At 35.1% G+C, this 20,254-nt stretch overlaps 1 protein-coding gene across 1 annotated transcript in view; it reads right to left on the bottom strand.

Annotated features, from left to right (window-relative positions):
• Positions 1–20,254, bottom strand: part of LOC101495071 (uncharacterized) — a 73,326-nt gene that overhangs the window by 13,257 nt on the left and 39,815 nt on the right. The window contains exons 35-54 of the mRNA XM_004511698.4: positions 19,760–20,049; positions 19,588–19,672; positions 19,157–19,486; positions 18,421–18,780; positions 17,824–18,313; positions 16,516–16,679; positions 15,862–16,024; positions 15,460–15,729; positions 15,108–15,305; positions 14,088–14,130; positions 13,764–13,894; positions 13,190–13,678; positions 9,036–9,806; positions 8,862–8,935; positions 8,331–8,679; positions 8,154–8,252; positions 7,915–8,070; positions 7,068–7,249; positions 1,550–2,062; positions 110–287 (exon numbers count right to left, since the gene is read on the bottom strand). Coding sequence (XP_004511755.1) covers positions 110–287; positions 1,550–2,062; positions 7,068–7,249; positions 7,915–8,070; positions 8,154–8,252; positions 8,331–8,679; positions 8,862–8,935; positions 9,036–9,806; positions 13,190–13,678; positions 13,764–13,894; positions 14,088–14,130; positions 15,108–15,305; positions 15,460–15,729; positions 15,862–16,024; positions 16,516–16,679; positions 17,824–18,313; positions 18,421–18,780; positions 19,157–19,486; positions 19,588–19,672; positions 19,760–20,049 — 5,335 coding nt within the window. The remainder of the gene's footprint in view (positions 1–109; positions 288–1,549; positions 2,063–7,067; positions 7,250–7,914; positions 8,071–8,153; positions 8,253–8,330; positions 8,680–8,861; positions 8,936–9,035; positions 9,807–13,189; positions 13,679–13,763; positions 13,895–14,087; positions 14,131–15,107; positions 15,306–15,459; positions 15,730–15,861; positions 16,025–16,515; positions 16,680–17,823; positions 18,314–18,420; positions 18,781–19,156; positions 19,487–19,587; positions 19,673–19,759; positions 20,050–20,254) is intronic.

The following is a 20,254-nucleotide window of genomic DNA, read 5'->3' as shown; positions in this document are numbered from 1 at the left end:
CAATTCCAAAGGATTATAAAATAGTACTATCTAAACATTTGAAATTTATATTAACAAAGAAAATATGAATATCAGATCAGATCTTAGCATCAAACTCAACAGAACATACTCTTATATAAACATATGGGTAAACTTGAACTCCATCTTTATTCTCATTCTGCATGGTAATTGTCATCTTGAATACTGGGTGTTGAACATCAGAGATCTGCTCTGGTGCCAAGAGCACAGGCATTAACGTAAGAGGGAGCTGGTTATCCAGTTGCAAATAGCCAATAATGAGCTTGAACCTATCAAAATAATGTCTGAAATCATTTCCTGAAGTATGCATGTTATAGAAACAACCAGAAGATGAGACAGAAACAACCAAAAATAGTTGTTTCACATGCGATAACAATCTTACATTTTGTAGTGGTCAATCTACTTGAACTCAACCTGGTTATCAGTGGTAACTAGGAAATGCTATCAAGAAATAAGAGTATAATAACAGAAAAAAATAAATACTGATTATGATTACAATCAATAAATCTGATACACCCGTTCAGCCAAGAAAGGCCTCACAAGTGGGTTCTCTTCGAGCTAAATCTAAGCCCACGTGTGATTAATTAGGACTTAAGAGAAGGAATGCATAATGAGAGTGTGAAATGAGTTCGGGGCAAGAAAAGTTAGTTACAATGAGAGGAAGTGAATCTGATAAGGGAGAAAGTCACTGTTGTAAATAATATATATTTGTAATTTTTATAATAATTGTACTCAGCCCATTTATTCAGGCCCATTAGGTTTAAACTACTTTATTTACACGAATTAGTGCATGTACTTTGATTGCATTATTAAAGGATATCAGAAATATTTTTCCCACAGTCACAGAGAGAATTATGTATTTTATCTTCTTCTGATTCAGTTCATAGCTTGGGGGCCAAGGACTCAGTCAAACTACAATATTCCTTCTGTTGGATGGGAACTGTTCTTATCATGATCAATCTATCATATAAAACTAGCAAACTGTCATAAATGAGAGGGACTACCCGGTAGTATTTTGCTAGATCAAAAGAGAATCCAAAGGTTATCGTCTGTAATACAAGCCAAGACAAGTATAGATCTTATAAAACATGAATCCAGAAGCAAATGGTGTTGACATGAAATAATGCATTTAATCAAAAGAGCGATGCTAAATATCACGAAGAAGATTTAAAACAAATGGCAAGAAGGCAACGTGTCCTATTGTAAAGGAATCTAATATGCTTAATTCCGTTTTTGACGAAAATCGGGCATGGTAGAGGTTTAATCGAGCGGTTAAAAATCATTTGTGAATTTTCGTGATTGATTGCTTCGTAACAATCAAGTCTTCAATGCCATTGACGAAAAGCGAGACAACCTAACACTTAAAAGTAAAAAAGCAATTGAAAGTGTTATAAAATCCAAATCCTTTCAACTCACTTTTGTCAAGATACATTTGAAGTACTTTTTAAAGACTCAATTATAAATCAGGATAAAAGTTGTATCTTATAATGCATGTCTTATATTTAAATGATGCATGTGAGAAGGTTGTTACCTGCTTGTCCTTCCACCATCATAGCCAGTTGAATACGTTAAGAACACCCTTTCTAAGTATAAGTAGGAGAGCTCCTTTGGTCTTTGGTCCACCATAGAAATTCCAACCACTCCTAACTCAATTGAGAGCTCAAACGGTGTAACACTGTTCTGCATCTCACCATGAACAGCAGAAACTCCCAATTTTTCAGTTGGTGTTGGGTCTCTAATCTCTTCAAATGAACTTGAACTCAGCCTCATCTCATCTCTGAACTTTGCAATCTTTATGTTTCCGCCATCGATAACATGTAATTGCAGTCCAAATTCTGCAGAACATAATCCAGCCCTTTCCAAATCAAGTTTCCAAATTGCATTTCTATCATCATCACTAAGTTTAGCATCTAAAAACTTATCGCCGTATGGATCTTCCCAAGAAAAGTTAGTAGTTGATAGAGGTTTCAACTGAATCCATGAATCTTCACCAAATCCAGACTGCCGAATGCTAAGGGCCTTGTCCTTTGTTCTGTTTTCTAATCTGTTAAAAGCAATGTTAGCTTCTCTCCCAAAGAAACACACTCATGCAAGCTTCTCAGTCAGAAATTTGGACACACATATGGGAAGACACTGAAACTATCAAGATAAAACTACTATATTAGTGATTTTCTTTTGGGGTGAGGGATGTTAACTGAAGGTGTATATACATATATATATTCCCATTCTTTTACTCTTTATAAAGTTTAAGCTAAAAAGTAAAAACTATACAATGATACATAATATGACAAATTTAAGTTTAGGAGAAAGGAAACACTTTCGGTGTAAAAATAGAGAAAGTTAATCGGCATATTACACATCATACCTTGTTGAAGAATCAAGAGAAATCAGATTTTATTCACCTTTATTTTATATTATTATGTTTATTTTTATTTTATGGTTCTGTCATTATTACTCAGTAATACTATTGTAATTTATTTTCCTATATAAACAGCTTAGGACTGTAGTAATAAAATATAAAAGTATTTTGTCTTTTACTTTCTTCATGGTATCAAGAGCTCTGGTTAGGGTTCTGTAAACCTTTCCACAATCCATTAGGGTTTGGCGCTCCAACCTAAGCTAAAGCTAATGACACACAATACCCCATGAAAGGTAGCCCTTATGGGTAGCGGCGACAACGACGATTGTTTGGGTAAAAAATCAGAAGTAGTCAACAACGCCGACAGTACTGGTTTAGGCGGCCGGAAAAGTTTATCTAAAGATGGTTTTTCCAACCTTTTTGGCCATGAGGGAACTTCTAATGTCCTCAAGGTTGAAATCCAGAAACTAAATGGAAAAAATTACGTCGAATGGTCCCAAACCGCAAGATTGATACTAGACGGTAAGGAAAAATATGATTTCCTAACAGAAGAAGTGCAAATGCCTGCCAAAATTGATTCGAATTACAGGTTTTGAAAATCTAAGAACTCTGTTATTATTGCTTGGCTGCTTAGTAATATGGAATCAACGATTAGAAAATCTTTTATGTTTTTCCCTACTGTGAATGAAGTTTGGGAGGCTGTCAAAGAAACATATTCTGATAATCAGAATTCTTCTCAAACTTTCGATCTCAAATCACGAGGCAAAAATTATAATGAGTTGATGACACTAAGGCAAAAATTAGATCTCTGCTATGATGATCATTGGAAGTGTTGTGAGGACAGTGTTTTGTTTCTTAAGAGATAGGAAAACGACCGTGTATTCATGTTCTTGGTTGGGCATAATAAGCGGCTTGATGAAGTTCGAGGCAGAATATTGGAAAAGATCCAATTGCCATCACTCCGGGAAGCGTTCTCAGAAGTTAGAAGAAAAGAGGCGAAACAAGGTGTTATGATGGGTAAGTCACCTTCTATTGGTGAGGTTGAAAGCTCTGCCCTAGTCACTAAGAATGTTGACGGGAAGAGCGATGGCAAGAAACCATGGTGCGAACATTGCAAACTTCCATGGCACAAATGTGATACATGTTGGAAGCTCTATAGAAAACCTCTAAATTGGAAGAAAAAAGAAAGAAACGAAGGTTATGCGCTCCAAGCTGGTACATCTGATCAAGAGAAGCAGTCTCCTTTCACAAAAGAACAATTAGATCAATCGTACACATTTCTTGAGTCTCAAACTTCTTCTTGCTCTATAGCTCAGAGAAGTAATTTTCCATTACTGCTCTACTTAGTGTAACTCTTAGCCATACTTGGATTATCGACTCTGGTGATACTGATCATATGATTGGGGAGTCGAGTCTGTTTTCTTCTTATAGTCCTTGTGTAGGTAACCACAAAATTAAAATTGCAGATGACTCTCTTTCAAGCATTGTAGGAAAATGTTTTGTTATCTGTTACCTTTGTAAACCTTACAAGATGTCTTACACGTTCCTAATTTATCATGTAATTTGATATCCATTACTAAATTAACAAATGATATAAATTGTTAAGCTAATTTCTTTCATTCTCATTGCACTTTTAAAGATTTGAACATGAGGAAGATGTGAAGGACTCTATTATCTTGACAATGGACTCGACTTCAAAGACCAACCAAAAACAAGTACCTACTTTGAACCTATTTTTGTTTCTTCTAATAATGATGATATTATGTTGTGGCATTTACGGTTAGAACATCCTAGTTTTCTGTATTTGAAACATTTGTTTCCTAAATTATTTTCTAAGAAGGATCCGTCTTTATTTCATTGTGAAACTTGTGAATTTACTAAACATCACCGTTCTTCTTTTTCTACACAACCATATAAACAATCAAAACCGTTTGCAGTTATTCATAGTGATATTTAGGGTCCTAATACAATAAACACCTTTTCTAATAAAAAATAGTTTATAATTTTTATTGATGATCATACTAGAATTTGTTGGGTTTATTTATTGCAAGAAAATCGGAAGTTGGACAGGTTGTCAAAAATTTCTTTAAAATGGTGCATACTCCATACCAAACAAAATTCTGAGACTTATATTTATGCACCAAAAGAAAATGCCCAAAAGTCCATATTGGAACTCAATCCACTTATGAATGAGGTTTCGACAGATTCAGAGGAGACAATTTCAAATCAAAATCACAAGGATCAAATTCTTGATCTCAATAATAATAAAGGACCACCTGAAATGTCACAACATAATGACTCAGATAAAGAGACACAAAGCAGGTTTACTACAATTGACCCTACTTGAAAGGGAAATGTCTTTGAACAGAGAAATGAAGGACCCATTCTCCGATCCTTCCAAGATTCCAAATCAATAGATAATCCAGCACATCATCTTGATACAGGTAAGTCTTCTTCTATTTTTAAGAGTCATGTCGAGTATCCTGATATAGATCTTCCTATTACAATTAGAAAACCTGTTAGATCATGCACTAAATATCTTTTGTCTAACTATGTGTTATACTCAAAATTGTCTTCTTCATTTGCTGTATTTACCTCTAAGTTGTCTGTCGTAGAAATTCCAAAAAATATACAGGAGGCTCTAAAAATTCTAAAGTGGAAGGAAGCTGCTCTTTAGGAGATGAGAACTCTTGAGAAGAATCAAACTTGGAGAGTCATGACGTTACCTACAGGAAAGAATACTGTTGGCTGTAAATGGGTATTTACTGTGAAATATAATTCTGATAACACAGTTGAAAGATACAAGGTATGCTTGGTTGCTAAAGGGTTTACTTAGACATATGACATTGATTACTCAGAGACTTTTACTCCTGTTGCCAAATTAAACACTATTAGAATTCTCTTGTCCTTGGCAGTGAATTTAAATTGGTCTCTTAACCAACTTGATGTAAAGAATATTTTTCTGAATGGTGATTTGGAGGAGGAAGTATACATGGATAGTCCACCTGGCTTTGAAGATAAATTTGGTTCAAATGTGTGCAAACTACAAAAATCCCTTTATGGTCTATGGCAATCTCCAAGGGCTTGGTTTGAAAAATTCACTCATTCGGCCAAAAGGCAAGGATATATGCAAGGACAATCAGACCATACTTTGTTCATGAAGTTCTCTAATGTTGGTAAAATTACAATTTTAATTGTATATGTAGATGATATTATTCTCACAGGAGATGACATTGTTGAGATGGAAAGCTTGAAGAAAAATTTGACAAAAGAATTTGAGATCAAAGATTTAAGCGCACTTAAATATTTTCTTGGTATGGAAGTTGCTTGCTCAAAGAAAAGAATTGTTGTTTCTCAAAGAAAATACATCATAGATCTCTTGGAAGAAACTGGGATGAGTGGGTGTAGACCAGCAGATACTCCTATGGAATTAAATGCTAAACTTTGGGAGAAAGGCAGTGTTCCTATTAAGATTGGAAAATACCAGAGGTTAATCGGCAAACTTATTTATCTAGCCCACACTAGACCTGACATCGCTTTCTCTGTGAGTGTTGTAAGTCAATTCATGCATTCTCCCTATGAAGAACACTTGGAGGCAGTTTATCGGATCTTAACGTACTTGAAATCCAATTCTGGAAAGGGTTTGTGCTTCAAAAAAACTAATGACAGAAAAGTCTCTATATTTACAGATGCTGATTGAGCAGGATCAATTACTGATAGAAGATCCACCATTGGATATTGTGCCTATGTTTGGGAAATTTAATTACTTGGAAACGTAAGAAACAAGGGATTGTTGCTCGAAGCAGTGCATAAGCTGAATTCAGAGCAATGGCTCAAGGAATCTGTGAACTTTTATGGATTCGTAAACTTTTGGGCGAACTTAAAATGAAAGTTGACTCACCCTGAAAATTGTTTTTTGATAGCAAAGCAGCAATAAGTATAGCTCACAACCCTATACAACATGATAGAGCCAAACATATTGAGATTGACCGCCATTTCATAAAAGAAAAAATTGATGTTGGAATTGTATGTCTGCCATTTGTGACTTCCAATCAGCAAACTACTGATATCTTGACAAAAAGTTTGGCAAGACCCAATTTTAAGCGACTTATAGCCAAGTTGGACATGACAGATATCTATGCACCAACTTGAGGGGGGGTGTTGAAGAATCAAGAGAAATTATATTTTATTCTCTTTTATTTTATATTATTATGTTTATTTTTCTTTTATGATTTTGTCATTATTACTCAGTATTACTATTGTAATTTATTTTCCTATATAAACAGCTTAGGACTGTAGTAATAAAATATGAAAATATTTTGTCTTTTACTTTCTTTATATGCTATGAAGAATAACGGGTGTACAAACTCTTATTTATGTCTTAGATCTATTGTTGTGTCGTTAATCATTTTCAAGACCTTGCAAGATTTGGAATCATAGAAATACATTTCATAGCATGAGGTGTAATGTTGCGTAGTATAATTAATAGAAAAACTTTAGGAGGTATTTACTTCATAGAAATTTGATTTGTACAGTTTTCATTACTCTTGTAATTCCTTAATTAGGTTGTAGGTAGTCTATGTATTTGAATTGTAATCAGCCTGAATGTGAATAATCTTAAGATTTGCTTTTTCAAGTACTAAAAGTATGAGATATATGACTGGAGTGGTTAATATACACATATTAGTACCTGATAGGACCATCAGTTGATCCAAGGCGGAATACCACCACAAAACGGGTTCCTTCTTCATATCCACGGATTTCAGTTCTTAAAAATGTAAGAGTGCCATCATTCATCCTCAAAACAAGAGAAATTGTGTCTTCTCTTAAAATTTGAATGGGATATGACCAATTGGTACCTTCTAGTCTCACCTAAATTTACAAAAATGTTAATATCATTGAAAAACTTAATCAGATGACAACTGTAGACGGGAAACTTGAAACAATCAATTTGATAAGAAACAGTTTTCGTGAGTTGCTAACAAATAATGGAGACGCTAGCATTGTTATACTTTTTAATTAACTATCACTCAAACTGGGCATCCAATGACATTTCAGCCCATATTTTACAAATAATTAACAACATTTATACATAAAAATACAAAAATAATAGCTAATTAATTTCTGTAAATTATTGGTAATTTAAAATAAGGTAGTTTCACAAGGGATATAAAAGTAACAGAACCCCTTCAATTCAGATTTACTTACTGACAACATTATGAATACATATTTATCAATACCTTTGACAATTTGTAATTCGAAATTCTAAAAAATTTCTATCTTTATGTTTGCTAGAATCACTCACATGTAAAATATGCATTAGTTATACAGTCCCTTCTCAGTTGCTTATGATATTGGAATTAGCAATGACATTAACTTGCATTTATTGTAAATACATATAAATACAGCCTTGTGTGGTCTGATTAGACACACAGAAATTCAAACTCAATCAAGTTTATGTACAGAGGCGAAATAAAGGATTAATTAAATGGGGTCAATTATTGTAGAAATATATCAAATAGTGAACTGTACTCAACCTGGAGTTTTTCAGGTCCACCAGCTCCACGACAGACAAAGGACATCCTTGAATCAGAAGCACGCAAAACCTTTGGTTCATCTTCAGTGCTCAACTTAATGAATATATCTTGACCAAGTCTATTTGTGAAAGTCATAAATGGGCGAACTGATATTATCTGCAATGACAGTCACAAATTCAAGACTATTACAACTCGACAGCTTGATAACATTTATGCTAAATTTGATCTTCTGCAACAACCTTAGTTGGAACAGATTGATAAAGGCATGGTTTTGTAGAAATAATTAGCCGCAAGCAGTTGCCATCACCATCATATGCGTATATATCCAAAGAGCCATCCTGAGAAAAAAATGAGCAAAATTTTAGAAGAACCCTATGCATTTACTTGTTTGCAAAACAAATAAACCTAGATATTACCATATCACCAAGAGAAGCAAGATCTTTAACAGGTCCAAAATGCTCATTTCCTGATTGAGCAATGGCCACTGATAAACCCAACATATTAAAGTTTAAAGCAGATACAATTGTGTGGCCATCATATATTTCCTCATCAGTTATTTCTTCAAAGATTAATCCATTTTTCTTGTTAGTCTGAAATTGAGCAGCAATCTTTGGCATTCTTCTTTTTGCTGATGTTTCAAGAATCCTAAATGTAAGTGGAGGACATCTAGCTAATCCTAACCAGTAAGGAGCATACACTCTAATTGTTTTCGCCAGAAAAGTGTGCTCCTTGTCATAGTTCTGTTCAAGAATAATTTGGATAACCCTGCACATATAAAAGCATATAAGATGAGTTTGGCGAATTAACCTGTCCCTCCAAAATAGAATTAGTAGATGCCAATAACTGTCCCACATTTATAAAATACGATTGGTGTTTGAAAGTCAGTCAAACTTAAAAAATTTAGAAATGATAATGCAGTAGCTGTCCCACATTCAGAACTTAACAACCTTCCAGATATTGAACTTCTTAAACTAATTGTTTTTGATGGATTCCCATGAGGATGAGATATAAGAACAGCTTCCTGTCCAGGCAAAGTGAGGTATTAATGGCATATCATGAAGAAAAGTATAACCAAGTATCAAAGACAAAAAACCAAAGGCATTGACAGGCCAATATCTTACATGTACGGGAAGCCAACCCCGTTGTGGAAGCAAAGATAAAAACAGAGGTTTCCTAATATCAGCACCGTATATTTGCACAGTATTTCCAGATAAAAATACACCTCTTGAGCATGAAAGAAAGTGGCCACTTGGTTGCATTTCAAGAACTGAATACTCAGCAGCAAGGGGAAGAAAATTGCTAATTGTTAGTGGAGATTTGACAATCAAACACCAATCCTGAATAGCATCAGAATGGATGTCTTTAGCAATCTCAGTTGCTTGTATGCTTACACAAAACCACAACTTGTGGGAACCACCTGAGGTTCCATGCATCTCACGGCAGCACAGTAGTTCCTCTGACTCTGAAAGAGCTGAAACACACAGATTTGAGCATTGCTCACCATTGCCAACATCCTCTGCTAGCCTAGGTCTTTCCATTACAGTACTCCAAGAGTACTCATATGGGTTTTCTGAAGGCTGGGGCCTTAATTGCAAGAAGTATTGTATAGACTGTGTCAAGCCAGATAAAGGAAGTGGAGCAGCTTCTCCTGGTTGGAGTATCCCAACAGATATTTCACGCTTAAGATCGTCCGCTACCAGCTTCCTATTTCTTAGCCATCTCCTCTGTCTGGCAGAATTAAGAGAATCCTTTGGATCAAAGGATTCAGGCCATGTCAAACTCTCCACATCAGGAGCATAAATCCAGCCATCAGAAGTATTAATAGATTTCGTATCCAAATGCCAATCATCAATCCATTCCCAACCTGGCAGTAGATCAATTTCAGGAAAATCCTGGATTATAGAATAAATATTTTATTAGAAGATCATAATAATAATAATAATAAATAGCATATTAGAGATCGAAAGAGGATAACAAGTCCTACAAAAAAGTTTAATTAAGTCCGAGATGCAAGACAAACTCAAGGTGATGTCATCTCAACCCTCAAGTCAGAGGGGTAAATAATAGATGTATAGTGTATATTCACAACTAGCTAGCTAAGTGATGAACAGTTATGTTAACAGTTACTAGTTAGTTATATCTGTTGCAGTTTCTATCAGTTGTAAAAATATACTTAGCTCACCATAGAAGGCATGTAGCTTATATATATAGTCATTCTCACATATCATTGCATCATATTCATTCTCCCAGGTTCACAGAAATACACAGACTTTCTTTCTTGGATTTGTATTCATTTCCTCACGAATGGCTAACACTATTATGGTTTCTAGAACCTAAATTTACAGGATGGTGTCCTAGAATCTAATAATGATAATGACATTATGTTATGATATTTACGGCTAGAACCTAAATTTACAGGATGGTGTCCTAAGTTATGTCATAATAAAGATTTTTCTTTGCTTTACTGTGAAACATGTGAATTTTCAAAACATCATCGTTCCAAAACAACCTTCTAAGCCATCAAAACTGTTTTCTGTTATTCAGAATGGTATTTGGAGCCCTAACTGAACAAGTACACTCACAAAAAATGTTGTCACTTTCATAGATGACCACACAAGACTATGTTGGGCATACTTGTTAAAGGGGAAATCTGATGCTTCTCAAGTTGTAAAGGATTTTCTTTAAATGGTGAAAAATAAGTTTCAGACAAATGTTCAAGTCTTTAGAAGTGATAATGACACAATATTTTAACTTCGAATTGGGTGAGTATTTTCTTGAAAATGGGATCATACACCATAGTTTTTGTCCTAACAAACCTCAACAAAATGAGGTTGTTGACAGGAATAATAGACACTTATTAGAGGTGGCTCGAGCCTTGCTTTTCTCAAGTATAGTACCAAATTATTTGTGGGGGGAAGCTGTTTAAACTGCTACTTCTTTGATTAATAGGATGCCATCAAAAGTCCTTAACTTTCAAACTCCACTTCAATTTTTCAAAGAATGTTTTCCTATTGCTTGTGTTTCAAATGATTTGAATTTAAATTTTTTTGGGTGCACATCTTTTGTTCATGAACACAAGAACCTAGGAAAGCTTGAACCATGTGCTATGTGTTTTTGTTGGTTAATCACCAACCTAGAAGGGGTATAATTATTTTGATCCAAAAACAAAAAAGTTGTTTGTCAACATGGATGTTATTTTTTAAAAAAACATGCCTTTCTTTGTTAACCCTCATCTTCAAGGGGAGAACTCAAAGGAAGATTTGTCCTAAACGCTTTTTTTCTTTTCTAATAACATGCTATTGTCACAAAGTTCTAAGACTTGTTCTTCTGCACCAACAGAAAATAACCAAGATTCAATAATTGAGCCTACTCTTGCTATGAGTAAGGAACCTGGTGAATTTGCGCCCACATTTTCTCATGAAAAGAACGATGAAAACTTTGATAATGTTAAACCAATAGAAATGCCAACACATGATAAGTCATGTAAAGTAGATAGGTTCGTAGAAGGTAACAAGTACCATGCCGAGTCCACATCTCAAAATTGCCATGAATCTAATGAACCAAAGGAGAATAATCCTTCTGAAACTGAAAAAGGTAAAACTCACTCTGATATATTACTCCGAAATACACTGACCTTGATATTCATATAGCTCTTAGGAAACATGTTAGATCATGCACTTAGCATCCTATATGTAAATTCGTATCGTATTCAAACTTGTCTTCATCTTTTGCTGCCTTTGCCTCTAAATTGTCTAGTGTAGAGATTCCAAAGAATGTATAGGAAACACTAGAAGTTCCAAAGTGGAGGGCAGTTGTCCTCAAAGAGATGAGAGCTCCTGAGAAGAACAAAACTTGGAATGTTATGACACTACCGGAAGGCAAGAAGCCTGTAGGATTTAAGTGGGTGTTTACTGTGAAGTATAATTCCGATGGCTCAATTGAAAGATATGAGGTTCGTTTGGTGGCTAAGGGTTTCACTCAGACCTGCGGCATAGACTACTCAGAGACATTTGCTCCAATTCCAAAATTCAACATTGTCAGAATACTTTTATCTCTTGCAGTTAATCTTGACTGGTCACTACATATTGAAGGAACTTAAGATGAAAATTGAACCTCCATCGAAGTTATACTCTAACAGTAAAGTCACCATTAGCATTGCTAACAACCCAGTTCATCATATCATAGAACCAAACATATTGAGATTGATCGTCACTTCATAAAGGAGAAATTGAATGCTGGAATCATATGTCTACCTTTTGTGACTTCTAGTCAACAAACTGCAGATACTTAACTAAGTTTGGGAAGATCCGTTTTTGAATAACTGATAAGCAAGTTGGACATGATAAATATCTATCCACCAACTTGAGGGAGGCGTTGGAAAATTTTATCTTATTTGCTATTAAGCAGAGCAGATTTTCTAATTTAAGAATAATATGATATGTTTTGTTTTTATTTCTCTAAAATATCTCCTTGATTTAAGGAAAAGAATTACTTGTATTCTCTCTATTTATACCAGCTTAGACTGAAGAATAAAATTACAACAGCACTCTACCACTTTTTTCTACAAATTTAAATAAGAACTATAAAAATTAAGAGGGATAAAGAAGTCTTCGGCCAGAATAAAATAAAATTAAATAAAGTGCGTTAAAAAAACAACAGAGTTTGGGACACCGAGTCACAAGGACCAATGCCTCCTCCTCAGGGAACAAACTTAGAGGAATTGGGCCTGCATGGCCCAGTTAGAAAACCCTAATTCTACACAGATACTGAGAGGAAGGCAATAATGAGCAATTCATATGCCACCGTCACAGTTATATGAGCAATGAGATCATATATGAGGAATTGTGTTCCTAGGTTCTTAGTAGTGGTATAGGTGTACTTGCTTTGGTGTTTTTGTTATTAGTTAGTTATCTAGGATTTAATCCCAATCCTAATGTACCGGAAGTCTTTAAATAGAGGCTTTCACCCCTTTAGAAAGGGCTTTTTATCAACTTTAGAAATTAAACGTGTAAACCATTATAGGAGTGTATCCGCTCTTGTGTATCATTTTCTTGGAAGAGGTTCTCTCTTATTATTTCTTATCTTTTCTTTCTAAATATTAGTGTTCTTCCTCTAAATCAAGGAATCCAATTCTTGAGTTCCTAACAGATACTCACTCTAAGATTAGAAAATAACCATATATGATAAGTTACGATATTCTAACACAATACCAAGATATCTTAAGATACTTTTTTATATTATGTAAAAGGGAAGGCTTTAAGCTTTTATCACTCACCTGATGGGATTTTCCCTTGTCTGACATATGCTGCTCAGAATGACCTGAACAGCGAACCCAACCAATGTGTGGAGTTAACTTTTCTGTCTCATAAAACTCATCTGTCTGAACTCTATAGCTCTCTGTTACAGAATCGTCTGAATTTTTCAGGAAATTTACTTTTTCAGATGGAATTTTTGAAGTAAGACGCAAATCGAGCACAAAATCTGTGTTGTTACGAACAGAAACCAGAGATCGAATATTGACATATCTATTGCCATCCTTTACACTAGCTTCACTAGCAACAACAGCATTACCCAACCTCCAGCAAGCTGCAGGGGCAGCGTAGTTTAGCCTTACAGTTGTCCAAGGACCTTCCTTGCTAGGACTAATTTGAATAAACCCAGATTTATGGACATCATAGTTAGAGTGTTGGTTGTTATTCTGGACTTCAGAACTATATATTAGTACGGCACATCGTAATTTGCGTGGCTTCTTCTCGTTAGCATCCTGAAATCTCAGCATGACATCATAAACATCAGTACCGAGAGAAAACAATATGAACAAAAAATGGTAAATCATATACTACATTCACCATGGACAAAGACTCTTCAGCGGACAAATCTATCCAGTTCAGCTTATTAGCAAAATTTTGGGAATATGAGCCGTCCTCAATAGTTCCTGCTAGCTCGCTCAAGGAAGCTGAAAAAAACCCAATGGGAACTCCTACAAAAAAGAGAGAAAAAACTAATAGCAAAGATTGTGCAACCAATGTTCTACACAATACCAAAGAAGCATACACAAGTAATTAGTAAACTTTATTGGGGACAACTGAGATCTGAACTGATAATAATTTGTTTGCACTTTATTCGTAACCATTCAAGGTTACATAGGTCTGGATGGATATTCATGGAAGTACCTTCACTCATATCTGTCACAATGAATTCCAAAGTGTAATAATCCTGAAATATATGTGTACAAGCAACCGTAGAAGTTAGTTTTACAGACGAAAAACCTTAGGATGGAAAACCAGAATGGAGATAAGAGCATAAACAAGAAAAATAACTAAACAAAAGAAAATGTTCGGAGAATCAAGTGGGATCTGAGTTTACTCTCCATGATTTTATTTTATTTTAATTAGCCATTTGATTTGTATTTATTTCAGACCATTACAAACCCTGATTAATGGGACAAAACTTAATGTATTTTCTACTATATAAACAGCCCTAGACTGAACAATAAACATGAAAGTATTTTCTCCATTACTTGTACATGGTACCGGTAGCTCTAGGTTTTACGATCTAAGGATTCCCTTTCCTCCTTTATGAGGTTTAAAAATAAGTGGAAGCAAGTTTTTACTAGTACCACCACCAGCAATGTCACTCCCAATGGCGCACATGGAGTTGGCCCAGCAGAAGTGGACCAAGTGCAACTTGTGGGGGACCATATAATGTGACTGACTTCGACTTAGGCTCAATACCACACCACACGAAGGAGATTACCCAGATTCGATGTACAACAATATGAGCAGTGGCCTACTTGGGTCCTCAGCTAGAAACTCGTCCCATTCATTTGCAGATCATTGTTTAAACTCCCACTAGGAAAAACTACACACAGCAGTCCCCAATTGTCATGTTGGTGCTGTACGACCAACGAAAAATTGAATTTCTTACCGGGGACATATGCAGACCTAAAACATATCCAAACTTGAAGTTCTGGAAGTCTAAAAACTCCTTTTTTAGTGCTAGCCTAGTTATAATATCTAAAACTAATTCGTGCAAATAGTTCTAAATGTTGATTACAAAACCAAGACTTGAATATATTCAACTAATCTATCACAAATGAATTTGGTCATTGATAAATACAAGCATAAATGACAGTAATTTCCAGCATAATTTGACCTTAAGAAAAAATGAAAGCAAGCATAATTGTCAAGTACCACTGAATCAACTTTGAAGAAAAATATTTCATTCCACTTGACTAACTCAAGATCTGAAGGAAACAAATGATGTGCCCTTCTTCCACATGTGCGTGCACTGTGTTGATGAACCAATGCATCACTAGGGAGACTCTGATTAGGATGAAGCCGGACAGCCACCGCATATTGCTGGGAATCCGAACCACCAACTCGAGGAAACTGCATTAGAAATATGAAAAATTTGTAGACTATTGTGTAATAAGCATAGCAGCATTTAGGGATAATAAACCTGAACACTGGGACTGATAATTGCCAAAATCATGTATAAATTGGATACGAAAATCATATATAAATTGCATGCCAAAAAAGATACCTGTGCTTCGGCTATGATGATTGTAACCATTGTTCTTATTTTTCTACAAAGTTTACCCCTCAAATGAGATTCTAGCATATCTTTTGATACAGGTACTTTCACGGCCTTCATATCCCCAGATGGCATCTTAATTATATTTTGCAGACCCCTGGCTTCCGTGGCACGGATAAAAATATCCTGACCAAGTTTGTTTTGTGGGATTATATAATAATTTCTCTTGTGGATAGCGTCGACAGTAGAGTTTCCACCATAAGTTGGAGAAGATGTGTCCTATTAGATGTCACCAACCACCATAAAAAAAGGGAAGCAGGTTACCATGTAAAGACAGGGTAAATATATATGAATCACAATATAACGACAGAATTCAGCGCAGCTTAAATGAGAGAGGGTAAGAAAAATCACTCTATTTTTATCATATTCACGAGCATGGCTAAGGTTGTTCCAGCTTGCATAAGCTTGAATGATCATATTAACATTAGAAACTGAAACATTCAAATTCAGGTCTCGAGTTGATGTCAAACGTAATTGAGAGGCGGCAGCTGGGGCATTGAGATCATACTGATACCTAAAAGTAGCTGCAATTAGTTAAAAAGAGAAACTGGAAATAAAATAAAACTTCTAAACAAGCAAGCACAACATTTAAAAATTGCTTTCAAATTATTAAAATAATTTTGGAAATAAAGACTCATTGATGTTCAACTTTCCTAGATCTCTGTATTGTTTTGCTTTCTATTATTTGCTATGTAAGTCCAAATTCTTTACACCTTTGGGCTTCCCCAATCATCACAATAGTGCAAATCTTTCAAACTTAGAGGTCCAATGTTACTACTCCAATCAACAAATTCAAATAACTTACCGTCCTTACTGCTTCATATTCCACATCATAATGGCACAAAGTGGATAGACTGGTCCAAGACCCTTTATCTAACTCACAATTTCATCAATAAAAAAAACACTACTTACAACAACAAAAACTCCCAATCTTGCACTTGAAGATTTTATGAAAGGCAACATGTAGCATGAGAACTCTATTATTTATAAACATGAAGCAAGTACCTTAAGAATCCATCTACTGGCTCAACCAGAGGCTCCCAGGCTTCATACTTGTCATTATATGATCTGGCAGCCAAGGAGAAACCAACAGTGCAATTCAGATACCCAGTTCTTCCATGCAAACTAAATGTTATTCCACTCAAAGATATATTGAACAAAGGAACCATCTGTCAATTTAACAAAAGAAAAGCAGTCAATACAAAAATACAAATGATCATAACACCTACAATTCATTATGAGTAACAAAATTCCATGAATAGTCAAGTCAAGGATCAGAGATCAATATCTGGGACATAGAAAAGGATTTCATGCATTTTCATAGTCCACAAAGAAGAGAAATCCCACAGAATCTTATAACAAAATTTTCAGGGTAGCAAGTAGAGTACAAAAGATTGGTATGAACAGAACTAGTATAGAAACAGGACCCCATCTTGGAGTCCAATCTTTAGATTTTCCTTAAAGTTAAATACAACTATTAGAGTGAGGAAGCAAGACATAATTGCAACACGTACCACTCACAGTAAGAAACTATTATAGCAGAAATTTCTACAGCTACTATTTAAGGTGTAAACCAAAAACAAAGAGGATTAATACTGTAAACAATTACCAACACTCTCAAAATTTATGCTGTAAGGTGAAAGTTGAAAACTTTTATATTTAACAAACACTTATATGCAAGAGCCTTTTGGAGTTAAAACTTGGACAAATGCACGAAATCAACCCACCATAATACCGAAATAACTTTTATATATAGGAGAATGGAGAGATCAAGGATCAATTTCTAGAACACTTAGTCATAATGTCATAGAGGCTTTGATAATGTTAAGAACTAACTATTTCAAAAGCTTACATTATTGATTACGAAGTTTTTACATCTAACACTATTTGAGCATGACATTAATCATAGCAAAATTTGAAAAACAAGAAATAACATCAACTCCCTACTTGATGGCAAAAAACGCACAATAAAAACACTTCATAATTACATTGTTAAACCGAAAAATATTACATTAGCCAAGAAAATCTCTGCCCTATATGCATGCACCATTAGCCATGTACAGATTTTGAATCAAATAGGTGTTTGCAGTCAAATAAGAAGTTAAATGTATGCCAATAGATAACTTTAGGGTCAGCATCCACCCAACTTGTTCAAATATCAAATTTTGCTCATAACACCATTAGTACTTTCACATTCAATGAAATGAAAATCTGAAGATAAGGACTCATTCATTCTACAAGCTTAAGCACCTAGGTGACAGGGCATTCAGCTATTGTTATATGAAAGCTACAAACTGTGTGTTTTATTCTCACCAAACCACTGTAGTCATCAAAAAGAGCAAGTGAGAAGGTTCCAATTCCAGCATCAATGATTGTTACGTCTGAGCCACTTGGCACACTAGAATCTGCTAGTTTCAAAGCAAATCTTCTTGGGGGTCTTTTGAAGCCACCACGGGCAATAAAAGTCCCCAACTCATTGCCAACAGTCCATATGCTGAATGGCTCTGTTACATGCTTGGCATCAGATGTATCCCATACGCTTTCTTCCAGAAATTTATCTCCAGCAACCAAATCACTGCGCATGCATCTTAATGTACTAAACTCATTTTGTTTAGGTTTCCCTTTACATGCAACACAACCCAACGAAACAAAACCAGGAGGAGCTTGGGGAAGCCAGAATGATATACTTTCGTTTCCCCTCTGCTTTTTTATTTGTCCAACAAGTTGAAAATCTAGAGGAGTTTTAAAAATATTTTCATCTCTGGAATCATGAAGAACAATGCAGGTATTTGGAGGCTCATACCTAAAAGGCAGACGAATCAGTTCCCAGTTAATTGTAAAAACAAGATAAAAAATTCAAGCTAAACTTTCATGACAAAGAGAATCAGAGCGCATAGGTGTCAAACACACCCTTTAACAGCGATGTCACCAAAATATATCATTCCCATTGGGACAACTGGACGCCATATGGATAACTTCTTTCTTGAGTTTGATCCCTGATTCCACCATATTAACTGAAAGCTTGCAACAGTCTCCAAACGCCTGTTAGAATTTGCATCAGCAGACTGGTCATATTGCAAGGTTTGTTGTCCACCAGAATGAACTTGAGAATCCAAACTATTTGATGCTGCTGAGGATGCCTTCAGAGAACCAAACTTGATGCAACGCAGCTCATATGCTTTACTCATCAAACAATGTGTAGTAGGATCAACTGGCAAGAAAGTCCCAAAAGAATTATCCAGACGCCAAAATGCCACACTGGATGATGATCTGCAATCAATTCAAGACAAACAAAATATGTGTTTTCAAAGGATAAAAAAACCATGATTTTGTGTTTGATAAACAGTTAAAACAAATTCTGTATGTAAACTACCCAACTTAAAATAAAACCCACCACATTTAGATTCCTTCATATCAGATTTAAAGCTTGGCATGTAATTTAATCAGTTGAGCAAAATGATCACATGCAAGTCAGTATCAAATTTATGAATAGCGATACTCTCCCTTCATAGAGAACGGAGAGGATCTGATCTCCAAATTTAAACATAGCAGAAGGAGACAACAAACAAGTCGTTATCAAATTTATATATACATTGTAAACAAGACATGCGTGTTAAACAGGAGACAACATAAAATTTCCACTTACGTATTAGTCATGCCAATTATGACACAATCCCTTAATGAACATGGAGATACAGAAGAAGATGGAATGCAAAAAGCAGAAGATAGAGGAGGTGGTGTCCTTCCTTGAGTAACTATACAGCCTAGTGCTACATAACCTTTGGGAGCTTCAGGGAACCAAATAGAACAAATACCATCTGTCTCAGTTTTCCATGATAAGTCAGAATTGTCCATTTCTTCATCTGTAGTGCCCGTGGAAATTAAAGGTGGCCAAATCAATCTGAAATGAATGGGTCTCTTAACTGTTATAGAATTGGTATTGACTGCAAGGACTCCTTTCGTCGGTGGTTTGTCTCTGTAGAGCGAACACATCATATTAACATTTAAGACCTTGGGTAATTAAAGCATCATCTAAATCAAGAAAAGATAATGGTAATATTAAGAACTTTCACTGACAGTGGTGTCAGGTAGTCACCAAGTACAGCAAAACCAGGAGGAGCATGAGGTCTCCAAAAGGCATAAGTTTGATCAGTATGAGAATCTGCATGGTGCAACAAATATGACTACTGTCAAACACAGTTGCAAATATATTTACCAAAATTGAAACAAAATACGTATATCAATATACTTTTTATGATTCCAACTTTGTCGAAGTGAGAACAAACAATAGTCATTTTCTTCGATGTCATCCGCAAAAATGATAGAATGTCATCTTGCACAGCTAGAGATAGTCTTAAGATACTGAATGTGAAATTCATGAAAATATCAGAAACAGATAAATGTATATTGGTCTTCCCAGAAGCATTTGAGTACTTCAAAGATGTATCAAATGGCTCCAAAATCCTGATTCCATTACTCTCCATTGTCAAACCAAGTACATCTGCACTCATCTCAGTATTGTTATCCTTCAAAACAAGCCTGTCAATGAAAATCACATCAAATGTCAGTCAATCTGGAGGTTTGCTAGCTGAGTTTACAGCAATTATATCAACAGAACAAGGATATAATATCATCTGGAGGTTTGCTAGCTGAGCTTACAACAATTATATTTAAAACTAGTACATTCATACAGATATCATCTTATACTCTAACAAAGCTTTTAGACACAGTCGGTTCAAACCTC

This window comes from Cicer arietinum, chromosome 8 (assembly GCF_000331145.2).
Source record: "Cicer arietinum cultivar CDC Frontier isolate Library 1 chromosome 8, Cicar.CDCFrontier_v2.0, whole genome shotgun sequence".
NCBI lineage: Eukaryota > Viridiplantae > Streptophyta > Magnoliopsida > Fabales > Fabaceae > Cicer > Cicer arietinum.
The sequence above is the reverse complement of the archived record's forward strand: the minus strand, read 5'-3'. Positions and strand labels throughout refer to the sequence as shown.